Here is a 20,488-nt window from a genome sequence, read left to right as displayed (position 1 = left end):
TTAAACTGACTTGAGTTGATATGGTAAGTTAGTAACGAATATTTTTTTTTTTTTTTTAAATCACATAACTGGTTTGCCTCCTTTGCTGCATGTGACGTGATTGACCGTTGTCTTATATTTATTATTTCCACTTTTTTCTTGACTATATTAAATACGCCCGAATTATGCGTACGTGTTGAGTTCTTTGTTTTAATTTAAAAACTTTCCCACTTTCCGTTCAAATAATAATATTATTATTATTATGTTTGATCTTATCTAAATTTTTCTTTTTTTTTGTGCAATAAACATAAAGTTAAAAGGCCTTACCGTCTTAAACTAATGAATAGGTATCATCAATGATGTTGATATTCACGTTAATACTTAAAAATCATATTAAAATTTAAAACTATCATCAAATTATCTCTACTTTTTTATAATTATCAATTTTGGGTCATTTTCAACTACGTATAATTCTTAAATTTAGAAATGGTATAATAAAATTATTGGACAAAACTCTTCCACAATGATGTAATACAAAGATAAATATAAGTTGGCCAGTAACTTTAAATAACTAATAATAAAGGCATGCGACTAAAATAAGTGGCGGGTCAATATCGATGCTTTATGATATGATTTATTTTTGTATGTTTATCAAAATATTTGTATGAGTTAATTGACATACTCACACTACAGTACAAACGAGATATCGTTAGACCTTCTTGTATTTCTACATTTATTGTAGACCTAACGTGGCCTTCATTTTCTCTTTGATTATTTTTATAATGTTGTTGTATCAATGTAATATAGTCAATTATTACCTATGTGCAAGGTTTCACTTGTTTCTAACTTATACGAGATTATGGTTGCACGTCAATACATGAGGGTAACTCTTGTTTTTTTATCCATAAACGTCTATGTAAATAAGCGTCGTTTTGAAGCTGCACATACAAGGTTAGGAGTGAGATTTTGGAATATATTTCGACGTGTATTAAATATAAAAGCTATCTTCCGTGTTGTGTTTCTCTAGAGACAGGCCTGTATTTTTTTACCTCCTTTAGTGCAAATTATTTTTGTCGTTAGTATCGGGGTCTCTGTAATAAGTCTTTGATGGAGAAGATTAATTCATCTCCTTTGGAAGATAACTCGTGTAACAAGCAAGCAAAAGAAGTCACCTCTCGAAAAACTTGTTGAACAATGCATAGGTAACATAATATATTATAACTTACCAACTTGATTACAAAATTGATCCGAGTGATTTATCGTCGTAGAGAATGTAAAACTTTAGCCAACTATTCGGTTGACATATCGGTGCTGCTACTTTCATCATTTACAAATAGACTTCACACATGTGTAAAAAAACAATGCTACCAAATATTGTCTTATAAATAACAAATAACCGACTACACACATAACACAAAAACTTCGCTAGCTAAGGTTGCACGAGATTGAAAAGTTTACATCGGCCCTACATAGGCTAAGGCAAACAACGGAGCCTTTGGGTAAATTTTCGTATGATTGGGTCATAAGTTATGTTTTTGGGTCGAGATTTCTATGGGGCTTTTTTTATTTTCCCTTCTAGTATGTTCCTTAAATCCAAAATTAACCCAGATGTTACAAACAGAGAAATCAATAATTAATTTAAATGCTATTTTTTTTTATTATATATATTAATTTGTAAAAATAAATAAATAAATAAATGATATATTAAAATTTACCAACTCAACCATTACAAATTTATACAAATAGCGATTAAACTCATCATAAACTAAATCATAGTTACTCTACAAAGATGGAGTACACTATGAGTTTATTGTTTTAAAATAATTAATAGCGATAAAATAAGTACAATTTTTTTAAACAATATCTAAGCCAAAATTGGTTCCAAGTAAACAACAGAGGTCAAAGATATTTTCAGCATATTTGTTTATTTCCGATAACTTCAGTTGCGGATGTGGACGCATCCTTTTAGCGAGGGGGAAAAACAGTGGTGAAATCAGCGGGAGGAGGTCATTGGAGCTGTGGTCTAAATCCTTCAACAACCGCCATGGAAATAACCTCCTGCTCCACGCTCTATACTCATCCTATCAAAAGAACCACATCTTGCAATTGCTTCTACTCCCATGCCGGACTTAATCTGCCAACAACCAGATTCCATCCCTCTTCTCCACATCTCTCTGTTTTCTCGAGAAGCTTTACCTCCACTGGGAAGAGTTTACGAATCAGGACACCAGTTGCTCTCAGCACTACCAGCCGTTCTAACAACTATTCATCCCAAGAACTCGCGGTTCTTCTCGAAGTTGAAGGGTGATTCCTACAATTGTCTTTTAATTCCATGCATTCAATCTCTTTACTTATTATTGCTGGTTCGATTTTTTTTTTTTTTATCCGAATACGTTTCTTCTCTTTATGGATAAGTACTAGACAAATACCTAGATAGTGTTTAATTTCAAGAACGTATTGACGCCGTAACACTCGTCGTTCTCAGTTCGACTTCTGTTTTAAGTTCGCGAAACTGTTTTTGTTTATAGCTTTATGGTGTCATCTGTAATATTACCATTATTATTTTTACAAACTTTCTTAAGGTGGACGCTGTTTAGGTCAAGTCTATCAGATGCTTGAATTATGACGATTTATTCCACCATTTTTACCCGACCAATGTGCCTTTAGATTTCTAAATCAATGTGTTTACTTTTTGCAGTTTGAATTCCTTACGCTCTTTAGTTTTATCACGTTCCTAACCAAGCTCATCTTTTATCTTGTTGGCATGTTGAATCAAGAAAATTTTAGGCCATTATAGGACACCATCAGAAAATCGGTAGACAGGACTCTAAATTATTGGACCTACGATCTTTCGAACGGCCCAAGTATGGAAACTGGCAGTTTGGTTGTCTTCCCTCATTTGTAGATCTAAACGAAAGAAAAGATGATAGAATTCATTTCCAGGAAAATACTTGCATCAATAGAGGCAACGTAACCATCATAAACAGTACATAAATGTTAAAGAATCACAAAGTGGGAAATATCTCTGATTTATTTATTTATTTATAATAATAATAATTATTTTTAGGAAAGAGAGAATCTGATTCAGACCTGAAAAATGATTGGACTACGTTAGGATTAACTGGCAGTTTTAACTACCCCTCGCCCCTTCACATCGGTGAAATAACTATATATGAAAGATGAACAACCAGATCTTATAAGCTTTCACCAAGAGGAACCAAGTACCAAATCACTCATCTTAGACTGTGGCCTTGTTCCCTTCAACCTACCAATCACTTCAAACGGGCCCTTGTCCATGTCCAGCTGTTAAAGTAGACCAAGAAGGTCTTTCCCTTTCAAACCATAACTCTGGATCACTAACTTATTGTTTTACAACATCTTTGAATACGTACTAAGTTCCTTATGAGTTGTGATGATTGTGTTGCTCATAAAAGCTTCTGCGGATATTTGATTAAACTAGAGAAAGAAAGACAAAATTTTGAGAAAAGAAGTTAAAGAAAAAAAGAAAAGAAAAAAAGAAGCATAGTGTGAACGCAATGTTGCCAGGGAGGCAATAGGCTGCATTGATTTGAGTTTGGGTCGTTGGACAATATTGTCTAGGTGATTTGACCTAATAAACAATCAATATTTTATGCTCTCCAATTTTGTAATGTTTCATGAGTCTGGTAGGTTTGGAGTTTCTTCCCTTTTAACTCTTTTTTTCCGTTCCTTCCAGAGTCCTTGTGGATGCATATCGCTCAACTAATCGCCAAGCTTTCAATGAGGGTGCTAATCTTTTCATACTATTTCATTAACAAATCTAAATTCTATAGTTAATTTCGATTTATGTGTTTTGGATGATCATTATCTAACTTTGTGCTGGCAGCATTTCGGAAGCTTGGACTTGACTGTGCAAATTGGACTGATCCTGTATATTCAGACCTTGTCAGGTTTAGCTCTTGCTGATACGATCTAATCTACCTATATTTTGAACGAATGCCATTGTGCTCATATTTGTTTTCAAAATGAATATATGATAAATTTAGCATCTTAAAAATTTATTCACTTTTTTTTGTACAGTTCCAGTCTGATTTATTCAATTTAACAAAATTTAGGCGTCTTTGCTTTTCTGACCATATGATGTTGAAGTTGGTGGACTTTAAGCTTAGTTTAGGAGAGATACAGACCTCTCGGATGTTTATAAAATCAAGGAACAAGGTATTTGTAGATCAATGAAATATACAAGGAAAAAGGGAGGAAAGGTGACCCTTGAGCCACGGGAGGTTACATGAAAGCCCTCCAATTAGTCAAAATATCATTTAGAGGAGAATTATTACAAAACTCTATAAAGCCTACACCAAGAAGCTGTAACAAAGAGGGTGTCCATAAAAGATTAAAAAATTCTACAAACAATTTGAGGTTTCTATCCAATCACCACAAAAATTTTTGATAAAGTTTGAGCCAAAGAAGTTTTTCCTCGTCTTCAAATAGATGATCAAGGAAAATAGAGAAAAGGTTATCAGCCACTTTGCAGTACGAATTAAAAGATCATTGAGAAGAAGAAATCAACATGTTCCGGAACCCTACTTGGCATAGCGTAATCAAGCTAAGGCTCTATCACTATCGTGAGTCAAGATTATTGAAAATCTTTTCAATTTCTTTCACAGGAAGAATGCTGCTAATGAGGAACGAATGCTAATTATGTATTTTAACCGTGTGAGTTTCTTTTCTTGTTTTGAGATTCTGACCTAGTATTTTTGGTCACTGCTTCTTTTCCCTTGGGTATGAAATACATTTTTCAGTCAGTCGAAGTCTTTCTTCATTGCAGATTGGTTGGCCGACTTCACTACCAACAAATGAGAAGGAATCATTTATTAAAAGTGTTCTGCGAGAAAAGGTAATTCTGTTAACCATATATGCATGAGATATCTGGCAGTTATTGCTTAGGCGCTTGATTGTAGGTTCCCTCGGGCAGTTAATTCAAAGAGAAGTGCATAACTATTCTTTCTCTTGCAGATACTTGCTTGTATTCAGAAGCTTCGAGTTCTGTAAAATTTATCTATATGTCTTAAAGTTTTCTCTTCTCCTCACGAGAGAAGGGTTTAACCATTAGGTTAATCTTGTCTCCCTTCTTTGACATGTCTTTGGAAATAACTTAAATTGTATTGAAATGTTAGTAGTTACAAAGCTTGCGATGAGGATTTTCCATCCTTTCAATTTCTGACATCCATGCATTTCTTGGCAAAAGCTTTTAATTGGATGAAATGATAAAAAAAAATTGGATAATTAAATAACTTCTTTGTAAAAAACAAACATCTAGCCTTGATAATCTTGACTCACTCCCAAATATACAGGACCTCTCTATCCCTTTCCTAAAACTATCTTGTATTTATTCCTTTCTAAACTACTTCCTAAGATGGCATCTTTCTGCCCCCAAATTCGAACCCTTGGATGAGCTTAATGCCACAAACCCCTTATGTTTCCCAGGTTTGGACCTAGGGGTGGGTGCGGGTGCCCCCGGGTATAGGGGAGCAAAGCTCTGACTCCCATTTATCCAAAAAAAAAAAAAAAGGCATCTTTCCTTATGAAGAGAGGACCTGAATTAGTGATCTCAAACACGAATCTAGGATCTAGTTGAGATTGGAGTTGAATACAAATGCTTACAATTTTACTATGTATTGAGTCTATTTACAATGAAGAACAAGTGAATTTGTCTGGATTAGCCAGTCACGTCTAGGTCTTATTCTTTGTTGATATCTTCTGGTGCTTAAGTTTGTATGCATGCCCCCACCTGCCCCTCTCCGTCTCTAACTATTTTTGTAGAATATACTTCTTTTGTTATACGTTGTATTCATTTGTTATGGCATTCCTCTTGTGAGTATTAAAATTTAAATTGATGCTAAAACAATGTTTTTTTTCTTCTCTATCTCGTATAATTTTTTTTTAAAAAAATATGATGGAACATTTTTTTGATCCATTATTGGCAGAAAAATGCATCAGATGAATTGATGGTTTCACAAAGTTTACCTTTACGGCCTGGAGTTGAAGAGTAAGTGCTCCTAACTGAATACTGGTTGAATGGTTCATGGGAATTTCTGTTACGTCATCTGTATTGTTTAATTAGTCCACCTATTTCTAATTTGAATGCCTCTATTTCTTGTCAGAGTGGAAATAAATTGGTTTGCTATGATGTTTGGATGCCGTGTTGGGAAATTGACCATTTAATGGTTGTAGTAATCTTTCTGTTATCGTGTTATATTGTTTTGATTTTCTTGCTCATTTGGTTTTTTTTTTTTTTTTTTTGAGTTACGCAAGGCTATGTGATCCATGGTTCAGAAGCAATAATGCTCATTTAGTTGCTGATTTGTCTAAATCTTTTTTATATGGGCTTCCCATTTTTAATATACTTCCAAATGGAAGAAGCCTGATTCTATAATGCTCATTTACTTCAAATGACCACAACATGCAAGACTTGGATCTTTCTGAAGAAGTCCTAGTTAGCTCCTCAAACTTATTGGCTGCAGCATCAGAAGATAGAGATAAAATAGGCAGGCATATTAGCTAGCATAGCTTAATCTGATCAAGATCATCATGAAATGAAATTGCTTCATGAAATTCTAGGAAATGTAAGGATTTTATCCTTGAAATGTTATGAAAAGTGGGAAAATTAACTCTCCTTAGAAACTCATTGGTCGTTTACCAATCTATAAATGTTAGGAGCTTTGTAAGGGAAGGTACAATTTCAGGCACAGTTTCAGATATTGCTTAATGTCATGCTATGCATGTTAACTTGTTGCTTGCTGCTTTTCACTTCGAATGAGATAACACTTGCAATAATAGTTGATATCATGAGTCAATTGTCAAAGTGTATCAATTTACAAATCAATCTCTTGATTGTTTCTTTATTAAGTGGAGCTACATTTCATTTCTGCAGTTTCATTGACAATGCATATAACGAGGGAATACCTGTGATTATTCTCACAGCCTACAGCAAAAGTGGAGAAGAAATTGCTAGGTATATTCATGTTAATGTTAAAGTTATATACCACAGTTAAAAACATTTTTTTTTAATGTTGGATTAAAAGTCATTTTCTCACAATATCATGAGTCATTGTAATTTGTTTGTTTGTTTTTTCTTTTAATTTTACAATATGAATGTTAAAGCTAATATTTCCAATGTGTTTCTTAATTGTTAGATCTATCATTAATAAGCTTGGACCTGAGAGAATATCCAAAGTAAAGATTGTTGGGAATGAGGAGACAAGACAGAGTTTATACAGTGAAGTTGTGCGTGGTCAAGCAAAGCATTCAGGTTTGGACGAGCAACTAGCTAAGGAAGCAATGAAAGCAGGTAGTCCTTTTTCCATGTTGGTTGACATGCTTTCTGTCACTCCAAATTTAAATATTGAAGGTTGGATACTGAAGGGCTGTATTCTTGCTTGATGGGTTAGCTTCTGCGGAGAAACAAAGGATTGCCGAGAAAGTTGCATCTGCGCTGAAGTTGAGCGTCGAGATAAATACTACCTCATCTGAAAGGTCATTCCGTTTTTAAAATTAAGTTGATGTGAATGTGTACTATGGTTTGCTTTTATCTTTGTATCATTATTGTTATTGTTGTTAATAGTTATAATTTTCATGTTAATGGCCGGCTGACCGCCATGAAATGTAGGGCCATCAATCATTTGATACTTCAAGCCTCAAGGCTTCTAAGCATTGATTTGCATGACTTTTTAAAAAGGAAGTGGATTATTGGCGTCCATATTCTTTCTAACCTATTCACACACACACACACACACAGAAGTTCATTTGTAATTTAGCTTGGTTGGCCAATTTTTGAGGAGTTATATAGAGTTTAAGAAGAGAGAAGGTCCTGTATTCTTACAGCTTGCCAGTACTGGTACCTGGTCTCATGAAATGGGGAGGAAGCTACCAAGTAAAATTGACCAACCTTTCATCCTCTCCTTTTTAGCTTAGTTTCATAGCTTCTTTCGCCTTCTGTTGTACAAACTGTTCACTAATGATTATTAAAGAATGTTAGAAGACAATGCAAACAATGGAATTGTAATAGAAGTAATAGAAATAGTCCAATGGTTCAATTGACTTATGGTTATAAAAAAAGATATGTTGCGGTTCTTGGAGACCCTTCTCATACTTTTCCTCTGCACGAAAATATGTATTGTGCATGCTTTTCAATCTTATAAACTTACACGTAAATGCACATGTATCTTCTTTGTAGTATTCATGGGACGCTTTTAGAAGCTTGGTTATGTGGTTTATTTTCAAATTCTAAGAATCCTATGATTGCAGCTGTCATGATATATGCACTATTCTTGGAAATTTATTTTAAATAATTGGATTGCTGGTTTATCTGACAACAATGTTTAATATTATATATGTTTACAGAAAGCAATATCGTGTGCGTTAGTTAATATCATTGTGTGTTTTTCTTAGTTTGGACAAGATCATATGTGCATTGCGTGCTGGAGCAGAACTTGCGGACATACCTGTTTCCAATTGCATCCTTATTGCAGGAACCCAGTCTGGGGTTGATGGAGCTGAGCGAATAGGCATGCCGCGTATTGTGCTCCGTAGCAGGTAATCCCCAATCTAGATTCTCAAATTAGATTTCACTTTTTTTTTTCTCCCTGATTATTGTAAGTTTACATCTCGGGGATTAGTATGCAGGCACTTTTAGAGTGTCTTATAGGACAAATTAGGTCTTAATACCTGCTTTATTAGAATTAATCAAGTTTTCAGCAGGAGAAAAATTGGACCCCGGAAGTTGGTTCAAGGTAGGAACCCAAAGACTCGGGAATACAGCTGTGGAAGCATTTAGGGTCTTTCCTGAATGTCATCCTCTTTTCTCCTTCCTCTTCCTTGATAGCATGAAGTTAAGAATCTATCTGCGTCAAGATAACATCAAGAATTGAAATTTTTAGACTTGAGCATTAGATTGAATATAGAAAGGACCCATAGTTGACAGATCAGAGCACTTGTCTTTCTATCTTTAAGTAACCTAATCACTTTCATGCTTCGTATGAAAAGCTGTACTTTCAATCTGGTTCCTCCCACGAGTCTCTTTACCAAATCATTACGATATATCAAGAAAGTGGCACTACATTTGTCTAAAAGCTAGAATCCTTGATGATATAACTTGTCAATTTTGTTCCTAATCATGCGTCAGGGCTTGGCAGGAAACATTTTGCTCAAGTTGGACTTGGATAAAAAAAGACTACTGTCAATGTCGATTTTAGCAATCAACATAATCTGCAATTTCTAGTTGCAACGTAACGACCACATGCACGCTTCCTAACTTCCCGGTCTTTATTTTTTGTAGTTTGACATCACGAGCTGAGTTCCCTTCAGCAAACGCTATAATGGATGGCTTTGGAGTAGGTGGCTTGACCATTACCAGATTACGGCAAAAGACATGGTCCTCAGATGCATGACCCCATCATTACTTGCTGTCCTCTTCATGACCGTTAAATCTCAGTGTTATGACGATGCCCTTGTCCTATTACCCGACAATTTTCATGATTCGAATTTCCATGTTTGCGTAGAGACACGTATGGCCATGACTTATATTCTTGGGATTTTGAATCCTTAAATTGAAGAATAAGGTGAGAAAGAAGATTAAAAAAAAGTTTGTTTAAGAAGAATAATATGAAGAAATAACACACAATGTGTATCCTAATTTCAGTTTTAAGATCATAACCAAAGAAAAAAAAGAGAGTATAAAAAGGCTACCAAATAATAACCCTCCTTGAGCTGCAAAAGTTCAGAGAATATCTTCCAAAGAAATAGACGAGATTTCATCCTAGTTTGTTGTTGGGTACCAATGCGAAGATGCCTTTCTTCATTTAGAAATTGAAACACCTTGGCATTATGCTTAAAGTTACAGCAATATAATAAACACACAAAAAAAAAAAAAAAAAAAAAAAAAAAAAAAAAAAAAAAAAAAAAAAAAAAAAAAAAAACTTATTTCAACAAAATTATGAAAAACAAAACTAGAATTGTAGATTGAAAGCGATAACCTTCCAAAAAAGTTCTTAATTCTCGCTCTCACTTCTCATGGGCTTCATGCACGATGTCAAATTCTTCTCTTCATCAAAATGCATTTCAACCCTTTTAAAAATAATAAACTGATTCCAAGCTCTGAAGCCTTCATCTTCACGTCCACTATAAATTATAGCGGGGAAGATATCTGCATTTCTAAGATAACCGACAAACAATTCTCTATATGAACATAGGGGAACTATAGATAGACAGATGCATCATTTAAGTCTAACTTGGAGGATGAGATGCACTTGTTTCTTGAAGATAGACCTTAGCTCTTCATTTGCTTCAATACCTATTCTCCTGAAATTGTGAAATTGAACGACTTAAATTTCCATGCTCGAAATTGAATTGTTGTATAAACTCAGTTGAATCCGTAGAGGAACATTAGAAACTAAAGATTAATATTTCGACTTTATGCAAAACAAATAAATGTATTAAAAAATTAAATGAATGCAAAATGTGAGAGAAGTACAGACATCCTCCCAATTCAAAAGGCAAAGAAGATTACAAAAGATCAAAGCTCATTAGATGGAAGATTATATGTTTCCAGTTAGATCAAAATAAATAATATCAATTCTAATTTTCGGGAAAACTGGAGAGTGATTTTGAATAAAACAAACATGCTTTTAATCATTCAAAAGCAATTTAATATTTTATTTTACACTTTTAAACAAAATTTTCAGACAAATTCCATAGTGATTCTAAACACGACAAAAGTAACTTAACTATTTCAAAATCACTCGTAATTTCTCATTATTTCCTGGTTTTAGAGAAAAATCTTTTAAATTGTATATGAAAAAACACTTAAGTTACTTATATCATCTGGTTTGCAAAAGTAAACATTTTAGTAATATTACTTACCCAATTTTGCAGCCATTTTTTCCCACAAGAATTTTGCGCTGACTTGGTTTATTAGTGATCAAGTGTTGCTCAATCCTAAGAGAACCGTCTCGAAATTCTTTCCAATCAACCAGGCGATGTTCGATTCCATAAGGAATTTCCTGAAAATAGAAGCAAAGTTCATGAATAAAAAAGAATTTCTTGGCCAGCTCAGATAAAAATAAAATAGTAATGACTACCTGATGCACATGGTCTAACAACCGCTCCCGAACAACTTCAAGTGATATGTTCTTCATCATTTCTTCATTCATAGTGTATGGATCTTCATCCCAAGGTCTTTTGACTGCCTAAAAAGGGAGGGGGAAAGCAGGTTTAGATGCAGGTATAAGCTGAGTGAACAGAATAATTAGCTGGCTGATGACAATAAAAGATGGAAAAAATTGATACAACCACCTTTAAACTATAGGAGTTGTAACATTCACAACCCCAATGTTTCAATTTGACCAATCACCTTTAATACCTAAGAAATTGTTGCATTGAAATTGAAAATCCATAAATAGTTCAGGTGTTGATTAATCAAATTGAAAATCTGAAGGTGTGATTGTAACAGCCCCTAGAGCCCATGCGCAACTTTTGTAGTTTTTCTCGTATCATAAGCTTAGCATCATCATCAAACTTGTGAAAACATCAAATCACAAATGTAAATCTATTTTGATCCCTAAACTTCAAATTTGGTTTCATTTTAATCCCAAAACTTTCAAAATATTTATTTTGATTCTAGAACTATATTTTGGTCCCTAAATTTTTATAGATGTTTATTTTAGTCACAAACATTTTAGAAACAACAACTTCGGTCCATGTTATATTATTTTTCCATCTAATTTTCACTTGCCTAAGACTTGTATCTGATATGCTTGAAATCACATTCGTAATAACATGTTAGTACATAATGACTTTGTTAAAAATGAAATACAAATAAGGACCAAAATAATTATTTTTAAAACCTTTTAGAGACTAAAATATACATTTTAAAAGCACAAGGATAAAAATGGAACGAAATTGAAAGTTCAAGGACCAAAATATACATTTTTGAAAGTTCAGACCCAAAATATACCTCTTGAAAGTTTAAGAACCAAAATGGAACAAATCTAAAATTCCAGGGACTAAAATAGGATTTAAACCTATAGATTAACTCTTTCAAGCAACGATGAGTTTAAGACCATTTGGAATATTTATTAATCAAGTGAAAAATCCTCGACAGACATATTCCTCTGAATAACAGTAGTGAAACAAAATAGGAGACATGCCTGTTCTATTAAGTATTTTGAAAGATCTTTTACTCCAGCTCCCTTTAGCCCTGAGATCATGAAGTACCTATACGGAGCTTGCTCTGTTAGTGAAAACAAATGCTCAAATACCTCTAAGCGAGTCAACGTTCTAAACAAGAACCAATAATACCTTTCGTATCCGGGAAGATCTTTAAATTGTTCTGCAACTGTTAACAAGTCTTTCTTGTTTTCGACTAAATCAACTTTGTTCATACATAATATTCGCTTCTGCTTTGGTTGTGATGAAGCTCCCATTCGTTTGATTAATCCTACCACCCTTGAATCAGGCCTATAGAAAATCAAAGAGATAACTGCTAAACCATTAGAGTTGACCACAAGACTAGCACAATAAAAGAAAAATAGGAAAACTTGTAAAGCCTATGGTTGTCAAGCCTCTTATTTGAGAAACCTATATTCTAACATTTGAGACCAGGAGAAATTACTACTAACCTTGTAAGATGTCTATGGACGTCAAAAATAACTATCAACACATCATAAAGTTGAACTGAACTCCAAGCACTTTGCACACGCACTTTCATATCTTTATAAGGAAGTCCCTTACTCTTTAACATGAGCCCTGGTGTGTCGAAGAAACACTGAATTGGCATAACGAATCAAGAAAAGCCCAAATTAGCTATCTAGCAATGAGAAAACACAGAACAAAGCAACATTTCCTCACAAAAATGTGATACATACAATTTGGGTATTTCCTTTGGTCATTATTCCTAGGACTTCGTGAGTAGTGGTATTTGTCTTCCGTGAAACNCAACTTTAGTTCCCACCTACACAAAAAAAAAAAAAAAAAAAAAAAAAAAAAAAAAAAACATAACCGAATCACTTCTAACAATCTCTTATGTGATAGTCAATACAAGCTGACTGCTTCCACATAACCACCTTTATATTAAGCAAAGTTAAAAAATGAAGAAACGAAAAATTTCAGACTAAAAAGGGGAAAAAGGCAGTTTTTCAGTTCAGGGAACGACAATAATTGGTTTAGTATGCAAAGCTTGAAAGAAAGAATAACAACCCTAAAATTTTTCACGAATCCAACAATCTTGCAAAAAACGAAGTTTTATCAAATTAGCAGTTTTAGTACTAGTTCATCTGAGCATCTGAAAAAAAAAAAAAATTAAAAAAAAAAAAAAAATCTTCTTGAATGCTCTAAGCGACTATAGGTTTCAAAAAATCATACGAAAAATGAACTGGTCATAAAAGTTAGATCAGTTGTGCGGGCCAAAGGAGTGAAAGCTTAAAGAACGAACCATAAAGTTTGTCAACGCGGACTTGCCAGCGTTTGGTGCTCCAATTATCCCAACAGCCAAGGACTTCTGGTCCTCCTCCTTCACCGTTCTCTCGTCATCTTCTTCCTGATCGTCAGCAGTTTCCAACGCCGCCTCAAGCAGAGCCTTGGCAAGCACTCTCCGTCTCCTTTCCTCCTCCTCCTCCATTATCTTGTATTTTACTCCCTCGGATTCTTCCCCAAATATCAGTTTGTCGGCTCTTGCCCTATATTTTTTATCCCAAGTGGATTCTGCAGGGGAGTGAGACTCAGTTTTAGTACACGAATCCATGTTTGGAATAGTGAACTGCGAACTATCGAATACAGAATCCGGGGCATTTTCAGTGTCCGAGAAAGTAGGGTTGTGATTCGAATCGTCTTGCTCAGGTTGGGCAGAGTAACATCGATGGGAAAACAATGGATTTATGAGGAAAGTCTGGTGGGATCGAGCAGAAATCGTCGTGGCTATTCTCAGAGCCCTTAAAGCGTTCATCTTAAATCCTCATACAAAGCATGAAGGAAAGAAGGTTGATGAAGAGAGCGAGGGAGAGCGGCGCAATGATATGAACAACCAAAGCAGAAGGGTTGGCTCGGGTCGCAGCAGTTGGGGTTTTGGGGGTTTAGAGGTTCGGTGATGGTGTCCCACAACTAGCGGTGGTTTCATTTCATTTGTTTATATAGTACATATATAGGGGGAAAAAAAACAATTTTGCAAAAAATTTTATCCAATTTCAACTAATTTTTTTTTTCTTTTAAATATATTTCAACTTTTAAACTCAAGTACTTCAATTTTAAATCCTCTAATAAATTGCCGCTTCAAATATTATATTTGAAAAATAAAATTATTTCTTGCTAACTAAATAATAAAACATTATCATAGAGTTCTTATGAATTTGTATACTGTTCTTTTCTTCTTCTTCCTCTTATTATTATTATTTTGCTAAAATTGAATATTGAAGGAATCATGTTTCCTTTCCAACACAGCAGAGGGAAGAGTAGAGAACCAACGAAATACAGAAAGGAAGATGGAGTTATCTTCCAAGGCCGAAGATGCAAATCTTTCTCTAAACTCAAAAACTCTACTAAGGAAAAAATGGGTACAAAGAGGTTTAAATTACAGAAAAGAAAAGAAAAGAAAAGAAAAGAAATGAAGAACTCCCTCATTTAAATCACCTTTCAATAATTGACAACATAGATAGGAAAAAGAAAACTCTGTTGTACTCTCCCTACGCAATTTCTGGCAATGCATTGAATTCAATGTAGATGTTTATGTTGAAGTTGCTCAATCTGTGAACAATATCAACATTGCCTGGTGACTTGCAAATTCCACAGCTTCTTCTGAAACCAACTGCCACAGACCAATGGAGGAGCCTTCAATTAAAATGTGGCATTCGGCCAGCAAGCCTGCTTTCCAAGATTCGTTTGTCTATGGCTGCATCAATTGAACTCATCTGAAACCAAGAATACGACACAACATGATTAGACAGAAATTATAGAAATGATGCCATCGCCAAATCATATGGTTGAGTCCTATGTAAGAGGTGCCAAACATTGCAAAAGAGGCTGACCTGGTCAAAGCCGTATTCACTGATCGATCATAAAATAAATTGTAATGATGCTACAAAATGAGCAAAAATCTGTAGGGTATATAATCTTGTTCCACCCAAATCCCCACACTTAGGCATCAAGCGCATAGGGAGAGTGAATCATAAATAATAGATTAAAAAGCCAAAAGGAAGAATTGCATATACAACGGTCTTAAACCATATTCATGCAACAATAGGTAAGGCCTTATACACACTGTAAGTGGGATAACATAAATACCTACTTGAGCCTTTTGATGCCACAAGATTGGTGGTTTGGCGTGCAAACTGGAAAAAGTCAGTTAAATAAAACAGCATTTACATGATGATGAAGTTCGAGGTAAAAAGTGAGTTCAGGCTCAAGGTTCTAAGAAAATACATTGTATAAAGTGTAAATAAAATAAAAATCAGATTTACTTCGACATGTATACTACAAAGAATCCAAAAACAGAAACATGTACAGCCTACCGCACATGGTTAGAGACTTGAAACCAACTCCAAATATTTAAGTTGTAGTATAACTTACCTGGCTAGTTTCATCGTGCACCTGATACTTGGTTAAGGACATTCTTCTTTCCTCCTGCACGTTTACCATAAGAAAGTGAAACCAGGTTGGAAATCTCAAGATAAATCATGGTAGATCAGCACACAAGAAAACTTACCATAGACATCGCCTCATCATCCCAAACCAAATATACTTCGTTTGCTGATGGCTGAGTAGGAGCCTTATTTGCAATTACAGGAGGTGGTCCGATAGAAGGACCACCCGTATTTGGTCCCGAGGCATAGGAGTGTGAATTGCTTAATATTCCACCTACAATATTAAATGCAGATAAGGCACCCTGTTAAGTAGTTTAAAAAAAAAAAAAACTAGATAATTGCTCTTCTGACTTTCTACAATTTTATGCAAGAGTTTGTAATTGAAACTACATTAGGAGAAATGCATAGATTGTAGTTCCTATTGAAATTTAAAATTGAAATTACTACTGGATAACCCTTTACAAGAGGTAACCATGCTCGAACATAGAAAATTTAAGATTTGTTGTTTATGACTTTATGTAAAGGCCAAACTTCAATTATCAACAGACATGAATACGTATTACCGTTGCATACCAAAAAAAACATCTGGAAGTACTACTATATTTGTTAAGATTTGTTGTTTATGACTTTATGTAAAGGCCAAACTTCAATTATCAACAGACATGAATACGTATTACCGTTGCATACCAAAAAAAACATCTGGAAGTACTACTATATTTGTCCTTATTCAGTGCATTGGGATAAAACCAAACTGGATCAAGCTTTGTGAGAAGTCATATAGAAGAGACTGCATATAAGTAATTAGTTGCACCTGGAACATTTGAAACCTGATTGCTGATAGTAGAAAAGGAGTTAGTGCCCAGATGTGTCACTGAGCCCTTGATATCAGCTGCTGAGGTCAAAGGAATGCTTGTTGAAAGTGTAGATGAAGGAAAAGGAGAGCTTTGAGTAGGACCGTGGCTATTATTAACAACAGGGAACAACGGCTGAGATACAGAAACTGAAGGAGTGGTTGAAGTCAATCCAGGATGTGTTATTTGTGAAGACTGGAGCATAGGAGTTGATGATACTGGAAGTGGGGGCCTTGCAGTCTGCACAGGAAATAGTGGCTGCTGAGCATAGCCCAATGGGGCAGGAGCCGAAATTGAAACGGCTGAATTTGGAGGGAGCCAAGGTTGGGGACGAGGTGGGACCGGCCAGGCAGTAGGCTGTGCTTGTCCAGTCGAAGGATAACTGCAGTAACAAGGTAGTTGGTAGAAATTACATTGTTTGATAATTCAACATTTTACTGAAGTTAACACAAACAAATGCAAAAACTTCAAGTTAAGCAGCAATAGTGATTGGAAGAAAAAAAGGTAGGCAGATACTTACATAGGTTGAATTGCAGCTAAACCTGGCTGAGGAGGGTATACAATGCCCAGCGATCCGGGCACCACACCTCCAACCATCTGAGTCGGTGGCATCTCCACTTTGGCCACCTTTGATAAGGACTCTTCTTCTACAAGAAAGAAGAGCATTTCCATAATTCTATAATTATACCACTATCTCCAATACCACTCTCAAAAAAAAGAAAAAAAAAAAAAAGAAGAAGAAGAAAGAAAAGAAATCATAAGAAACAAACACAACAACATTCATCATTATGTGGCATAAGAGCTCAGCAGAGAAGTTTGGAGAACAGAAACAATAAGCATACCATGCACTCCCCTCATAATTTGTATTTTTTTAAAAAAAATCAAACAATACTGGATTATTCAGGACCATCAGTAATTAAGCATAGCAAGTATATTGGATCATAAAGATTATTTATAGTTTAGCATGATAAGTGTCAAGTTTTGTGGCAGGTTGGCTTCTTTTTGGTCATTTGAGGTCTTTGGTTTGAAAGGAATAACAGAATTATTAGGAATTTTGGAGGGAGCTTACGAGGAGGTTCGTTCATTAGCCAGGTTTAACATCTCAATCTAAGCATTGGTCTCCACAAATCTTTGTAATTACCTGTTAGGTCTTATTCTTCCAGGTTCGTCCCTTTTTGCATGGCTAGTTGGCAGGTTTGTTTAGTCTAGGTTGTTTATTTGTATGCATGTTGGTCTTTTGCTTTGTATTCTTTCATTTCTTCCCTATGAAAGCGTAGTCTATCATTTTTTTTTTATAAGAGACAATTCAATTGATGATTGAAATTCACAAAAGGTATAAAAAATCCATGATGCTTACAAATAGTCTATCATTTTTTTAAAAAATTCATGTTAGCACACCAATGTAAATTAGGAAGAGGGGAGGAGGGCCATCAAAATTAAAGTAGAATTTGTTTCACATGGATGTGGCACGTACAAAAAAAGAGAATGGAGATAATAATTACATTTTTAACTTTGTTTGCAACTTCCTCAACTAGGAGTTTGGCTTTCCTCTTGCCTTGCAATTTCCTATCATCTATGAAATGTCGTTTTTCTCATAATTTTTATACAAACTAACTAAAGAAACACTTTGTTTGTACTACATACTATTCAGATAGAAAACTTTGTTTGAAAAACAAAATATTCATTCTTAATATCCTTGTGTATTCCTTTATTTTTCTCAAACACACACACACACACATATCCCTCCAACCAAACATCCATTTATTAACATTCATGATTCAGTCCACAGAATACAATGAATATTTTCCTTTTTCCCCTTCACCCTCCCTTATTCACACCAACAAGAACGCGCTATTTTGAACCCATCATTAGATAGGGTTGCATCTCAACAAGTCCCATCGTCTCACATTTCTAAGGTTATTTCTGAAGAACCTCTGATTCAAAGGGCATACAATAACATCCTCAGATATTACTGGGTGGCTTCCAAGAATAATTCCTCTTCAAACCACTATCTAAATGAAGAAGGTTCTGTTTCCTATCCTCAGATATTTTTTATGGTTAGTTTCCTTAGGGAATTAGAATGAATCATTCCAAGACCAAAACACAAATTATACTCCTTAGTCCTTGGGACCTCGGACTGTACAGGTCATGTAGTTTGAGGAATGTCACCTATTAAAAAATTAATATAGTCTGCTCCCAATCCAAACATAGACGCAAGTCCCTTCCACTAACCTCCTGGAATTTTATATACCTCACCACAAACGTACTTAGGTCAGGACTGATCTGGTTCAACTTTTAACCATAACTTCCGGGGAAACTTTTTTTCTTTTTTTTGATAACTTCCAGCTTCTTCGATGTGATCTCTTCTTTTGTATATTCCATCTAATCAATGAACTATCTATTGTTTTCTATTATTTAAAATAATAATACGCACACAGACTGCTCCAATAAATTTTTTTAAAAAAAAACTCTGAGATACCATATTTGTCAAGGATTTATCATAGGAAAGAGCATAGAGATACTATGGGTGAGGGTTGAGGTGGGGATGGGGATTGGGCAAGTTAACTTTTACTGAACTTACAGGAGAAATGTCCCCCATTAGACAAGAAAAACAGGGGGGATTTAGCAAACTCACATCTCAGTTTGGAAAATAAAAGGAAAAAAAATATTTTCTTGTAAAAGAGAGTTGTCCTTGCAAAAACACAAACATAATAGACCCATAAACTCTGTCTTCTAATATGTCTATTTACACGTACGTATATGTATGCATGAGAAAGACTGAGAGAAAGAGGAAGAGAAGTAAGATATTAATAGTAATGGAGGTAGATAAATATAAAGACAAGTGCACGTATGAGTTATATAGATTCCTCACCGTCCTCGCCATAGTGTGCTGCCAAGACATCGGGAGGAATTCCTTGCATTCCATATATTTCAATATCTGTCGATTCTCTGCCTGGTTTTGCATTAGGAACTCTTTCACAAGATCACCACCAACAACAGAAACGTTAGAATATAAACGTGACCAACACAAAATATACCAGTTCAGGAATTAATTAAAAAACAAGTGCTTGGTCTTAGGAAAAACAAAAGCTCCATTGACGGGCAAGTGTATCTGGTATATCTTTTCCTACCTACTACAATATCTCAATATACTTCCATGTTCAAATCTTACAATCTCGCATGCGGGAGTCTATGGAAGGAAGAAATGTGAACTCTACCACATTAATTCCTACGACGTTGAGAAGTATATAATACAGTCCACCAATGAAACAATTCATCGCGATTGGAATGAAATATATCGTTGAATAAGAATTTCATCACTCAAACATATTAAGAAAGATGAGTTCAATTAAAAAAAACGTGACTGGTCGGAAAATAAGTGGCTTAAGCAAGGCAGAAGATACCCTCGAATCTTTGCAGACAAAGAAGGCGAGAGAGGAATACACTAAAAAAGGTAAAAAGTAGAATGTAGACTTCTAGTTGAGGAGAGAAAAGGAGAGGGGGGGAAGGAGTTTACATACTTGGTGACCGACTCCTTGTGAACCTGAAGAACGTGGATGACCATACCACCAGCAGTAGAAAGCTTCTTGTGACAGACATGGCACTTGAAGTGTTTGGCCTTCTGATGCTGCACCAATATCTTCTCGTCGTCGAATTCTCTGTCGCAATAATAGCACCATACCTTAGACGAAACCCTCTTCTTCTTCTTCCCCATAACCAGAACGCACACCGTTGCGCTTCAATTCAAATCCCGAAACGAAACGAGTTCTTCCCAAGGCAGTGGATTCTGGAAAAATGAGAAGGCGGGGAATCAAACGAACAGAGATCACGAAGATTTAGGGTTTTGTTGGTGGGGGAACCCCTATCCCGAGAGGGGGTTTTCTTTTGTCTCCCGACTCGATTAAGCCCCTCACGCCGATCTCTGATTTTACTCGCTCGCAGCAATTTCCGATTTTTCCTTTTTATTTTTTTCGTCTCGATCAATGGTTTCTTATATATATATATATATATATATATATATGGACACTCCAGGTCAGCTATTTATCTTTT

General features: G+C 35.0%; 3 protein-coding genes across 6 annotated transcripts; 1 reads left to right on the top strand and 2 right to left on the bottom strand.

Annotated features, from left to right (window-relative positions):
- Positions 1–1,885: 1,885 nt before the first annotated feature.
- On the top strand, positions 1,886–9,778 carry LOC111477887 (CBBY-like protein). Of its 3 annotated transcripts, XR_002717365.1 has the most exons (12): positions 1,889–2,283; positions 3,695–3,744; positions 3,845–3,908; positions 4,626–4,674; positions 4,787–4,855; positions 5,946–6,007; positions 6,893–6,973; positions 7,155–7,309; positions 7,410–7,494; positions 8,410–8,553; positions 9,296–9,563; positions 9,701–9,778. XR_002717365.1 is itself a non-coding variant. In XM_023121857.1 (11 exons), the coding sequence occupies exons 1-11, from the start codon at positions 2,024–2,026 to the stop codon at positions 8,407–8,409; spliced, it is 960 nt and encodes a 319-aa protein (XP_022977625.1). In that variant the 5' UTR covers positions 1,886–2,023; the 3' UTR covers positions 8,410–8,516. The 3 variants fall into 3 exon arrangements, 2 of the variants coding, with proteins under 2 accessions (XP_022977625.1, XP_022977624.1); XM_023121857.1 differs by lacking the exons at positions 9,296–9,563; positions 9,701–9,778 and adding an exon at positions 7,843–7,923 and having other exon boundaries at positions 1,886–2,283; positions 8,406–8,516; XM_023121856.1 differs by lacking the exon at positions 9,701–9,778 and having other exon boundaries at positions 9,296–9,571.
- A 172-nt stretch (positions 9,779–9,950) lies between these two features.
- Positions 9,951–14,120, bottom strand: LOC111477888 (GTP-binding protein ERG). The gene is given in 8 exon segments (XM_023121859.1): positions 9,951–10,317; positions 10,879–11,018; positions 11,097–11,204; positions 12,165–12,231; positions 12,316–12,474; positions 12,636–12,781; positions 12,882–12,967; positions 13,444–14,120. Coding segments are annotated over 8 exon segments (1,305 nt in total). The 5' UTR covers positions 13,958–14,120; the 3' UTR covers positions 9,951–10,232.
- Positions 14,121–14,479: 359 nt separating this feature from the next.
- LOC111477967 (protein SUPPRESSOR OF FRI 4-like) lies at positions 14,480–20,409 on the bottom strand. Of its 2 annotated transcripts, none has more exons than XM_023121992.1 (7): positions 19,960–20,409; positions 19,311–19,411; positions 16,959–17,085; positions 16,399–16,820; positions 15,710–15,861; positions 15,574–15,627; positions 14,480–14,915 (listed from the first exon to the last, which is right to left on the bottom strand). In XM_023121992.1, the coding sequence occupies exons 1-7, from the start codon at positions 20,151–20,153 to the stop codon at positions 14,838–14,840; spliced, it is 1,128 nt and encodes a 375-aa protein (XP_022977760.1). In that variant the 5' UTR covers positions 20,154–20,409; the 3' UTR covers positions 14,480–14,837. The 2 variants fall into 2 exon arrangements, 1 of the variants encoding a protein (XP_022977760.1); XR_002717375.1 differs by having other exon boundaries at positions 14,791–14,915; positions 15,033–15,627.
- Between the last annotated feature and the right edge of the window lie 79 nt (positions 20,410–20,488).

The sequence above is a fragment of the Cucurbita maxima genome, unplaced genomic scaffold (genome assembly GCF_002738345.1).
Source record: "Cucurbita maxima cultivar Rimu unplaced genomic scaffold, Cmax_1.0 Cma_Scf00004, whole genome shotgun sequence".
Taxonomy (NCBI): domain Eukaryota; kingdom Viridiplantae; phylum Streptophyta; class Magnoliopsida; order Cucurbitales; family Cucurbitaceae; genus Cucurbita; species Cucurbita maxima.
The sequence above is the reverse complement of the archived record's forward strand: the minus strand, read 5'-3'. Positions and strand labels throughout refer to the sequence as shown.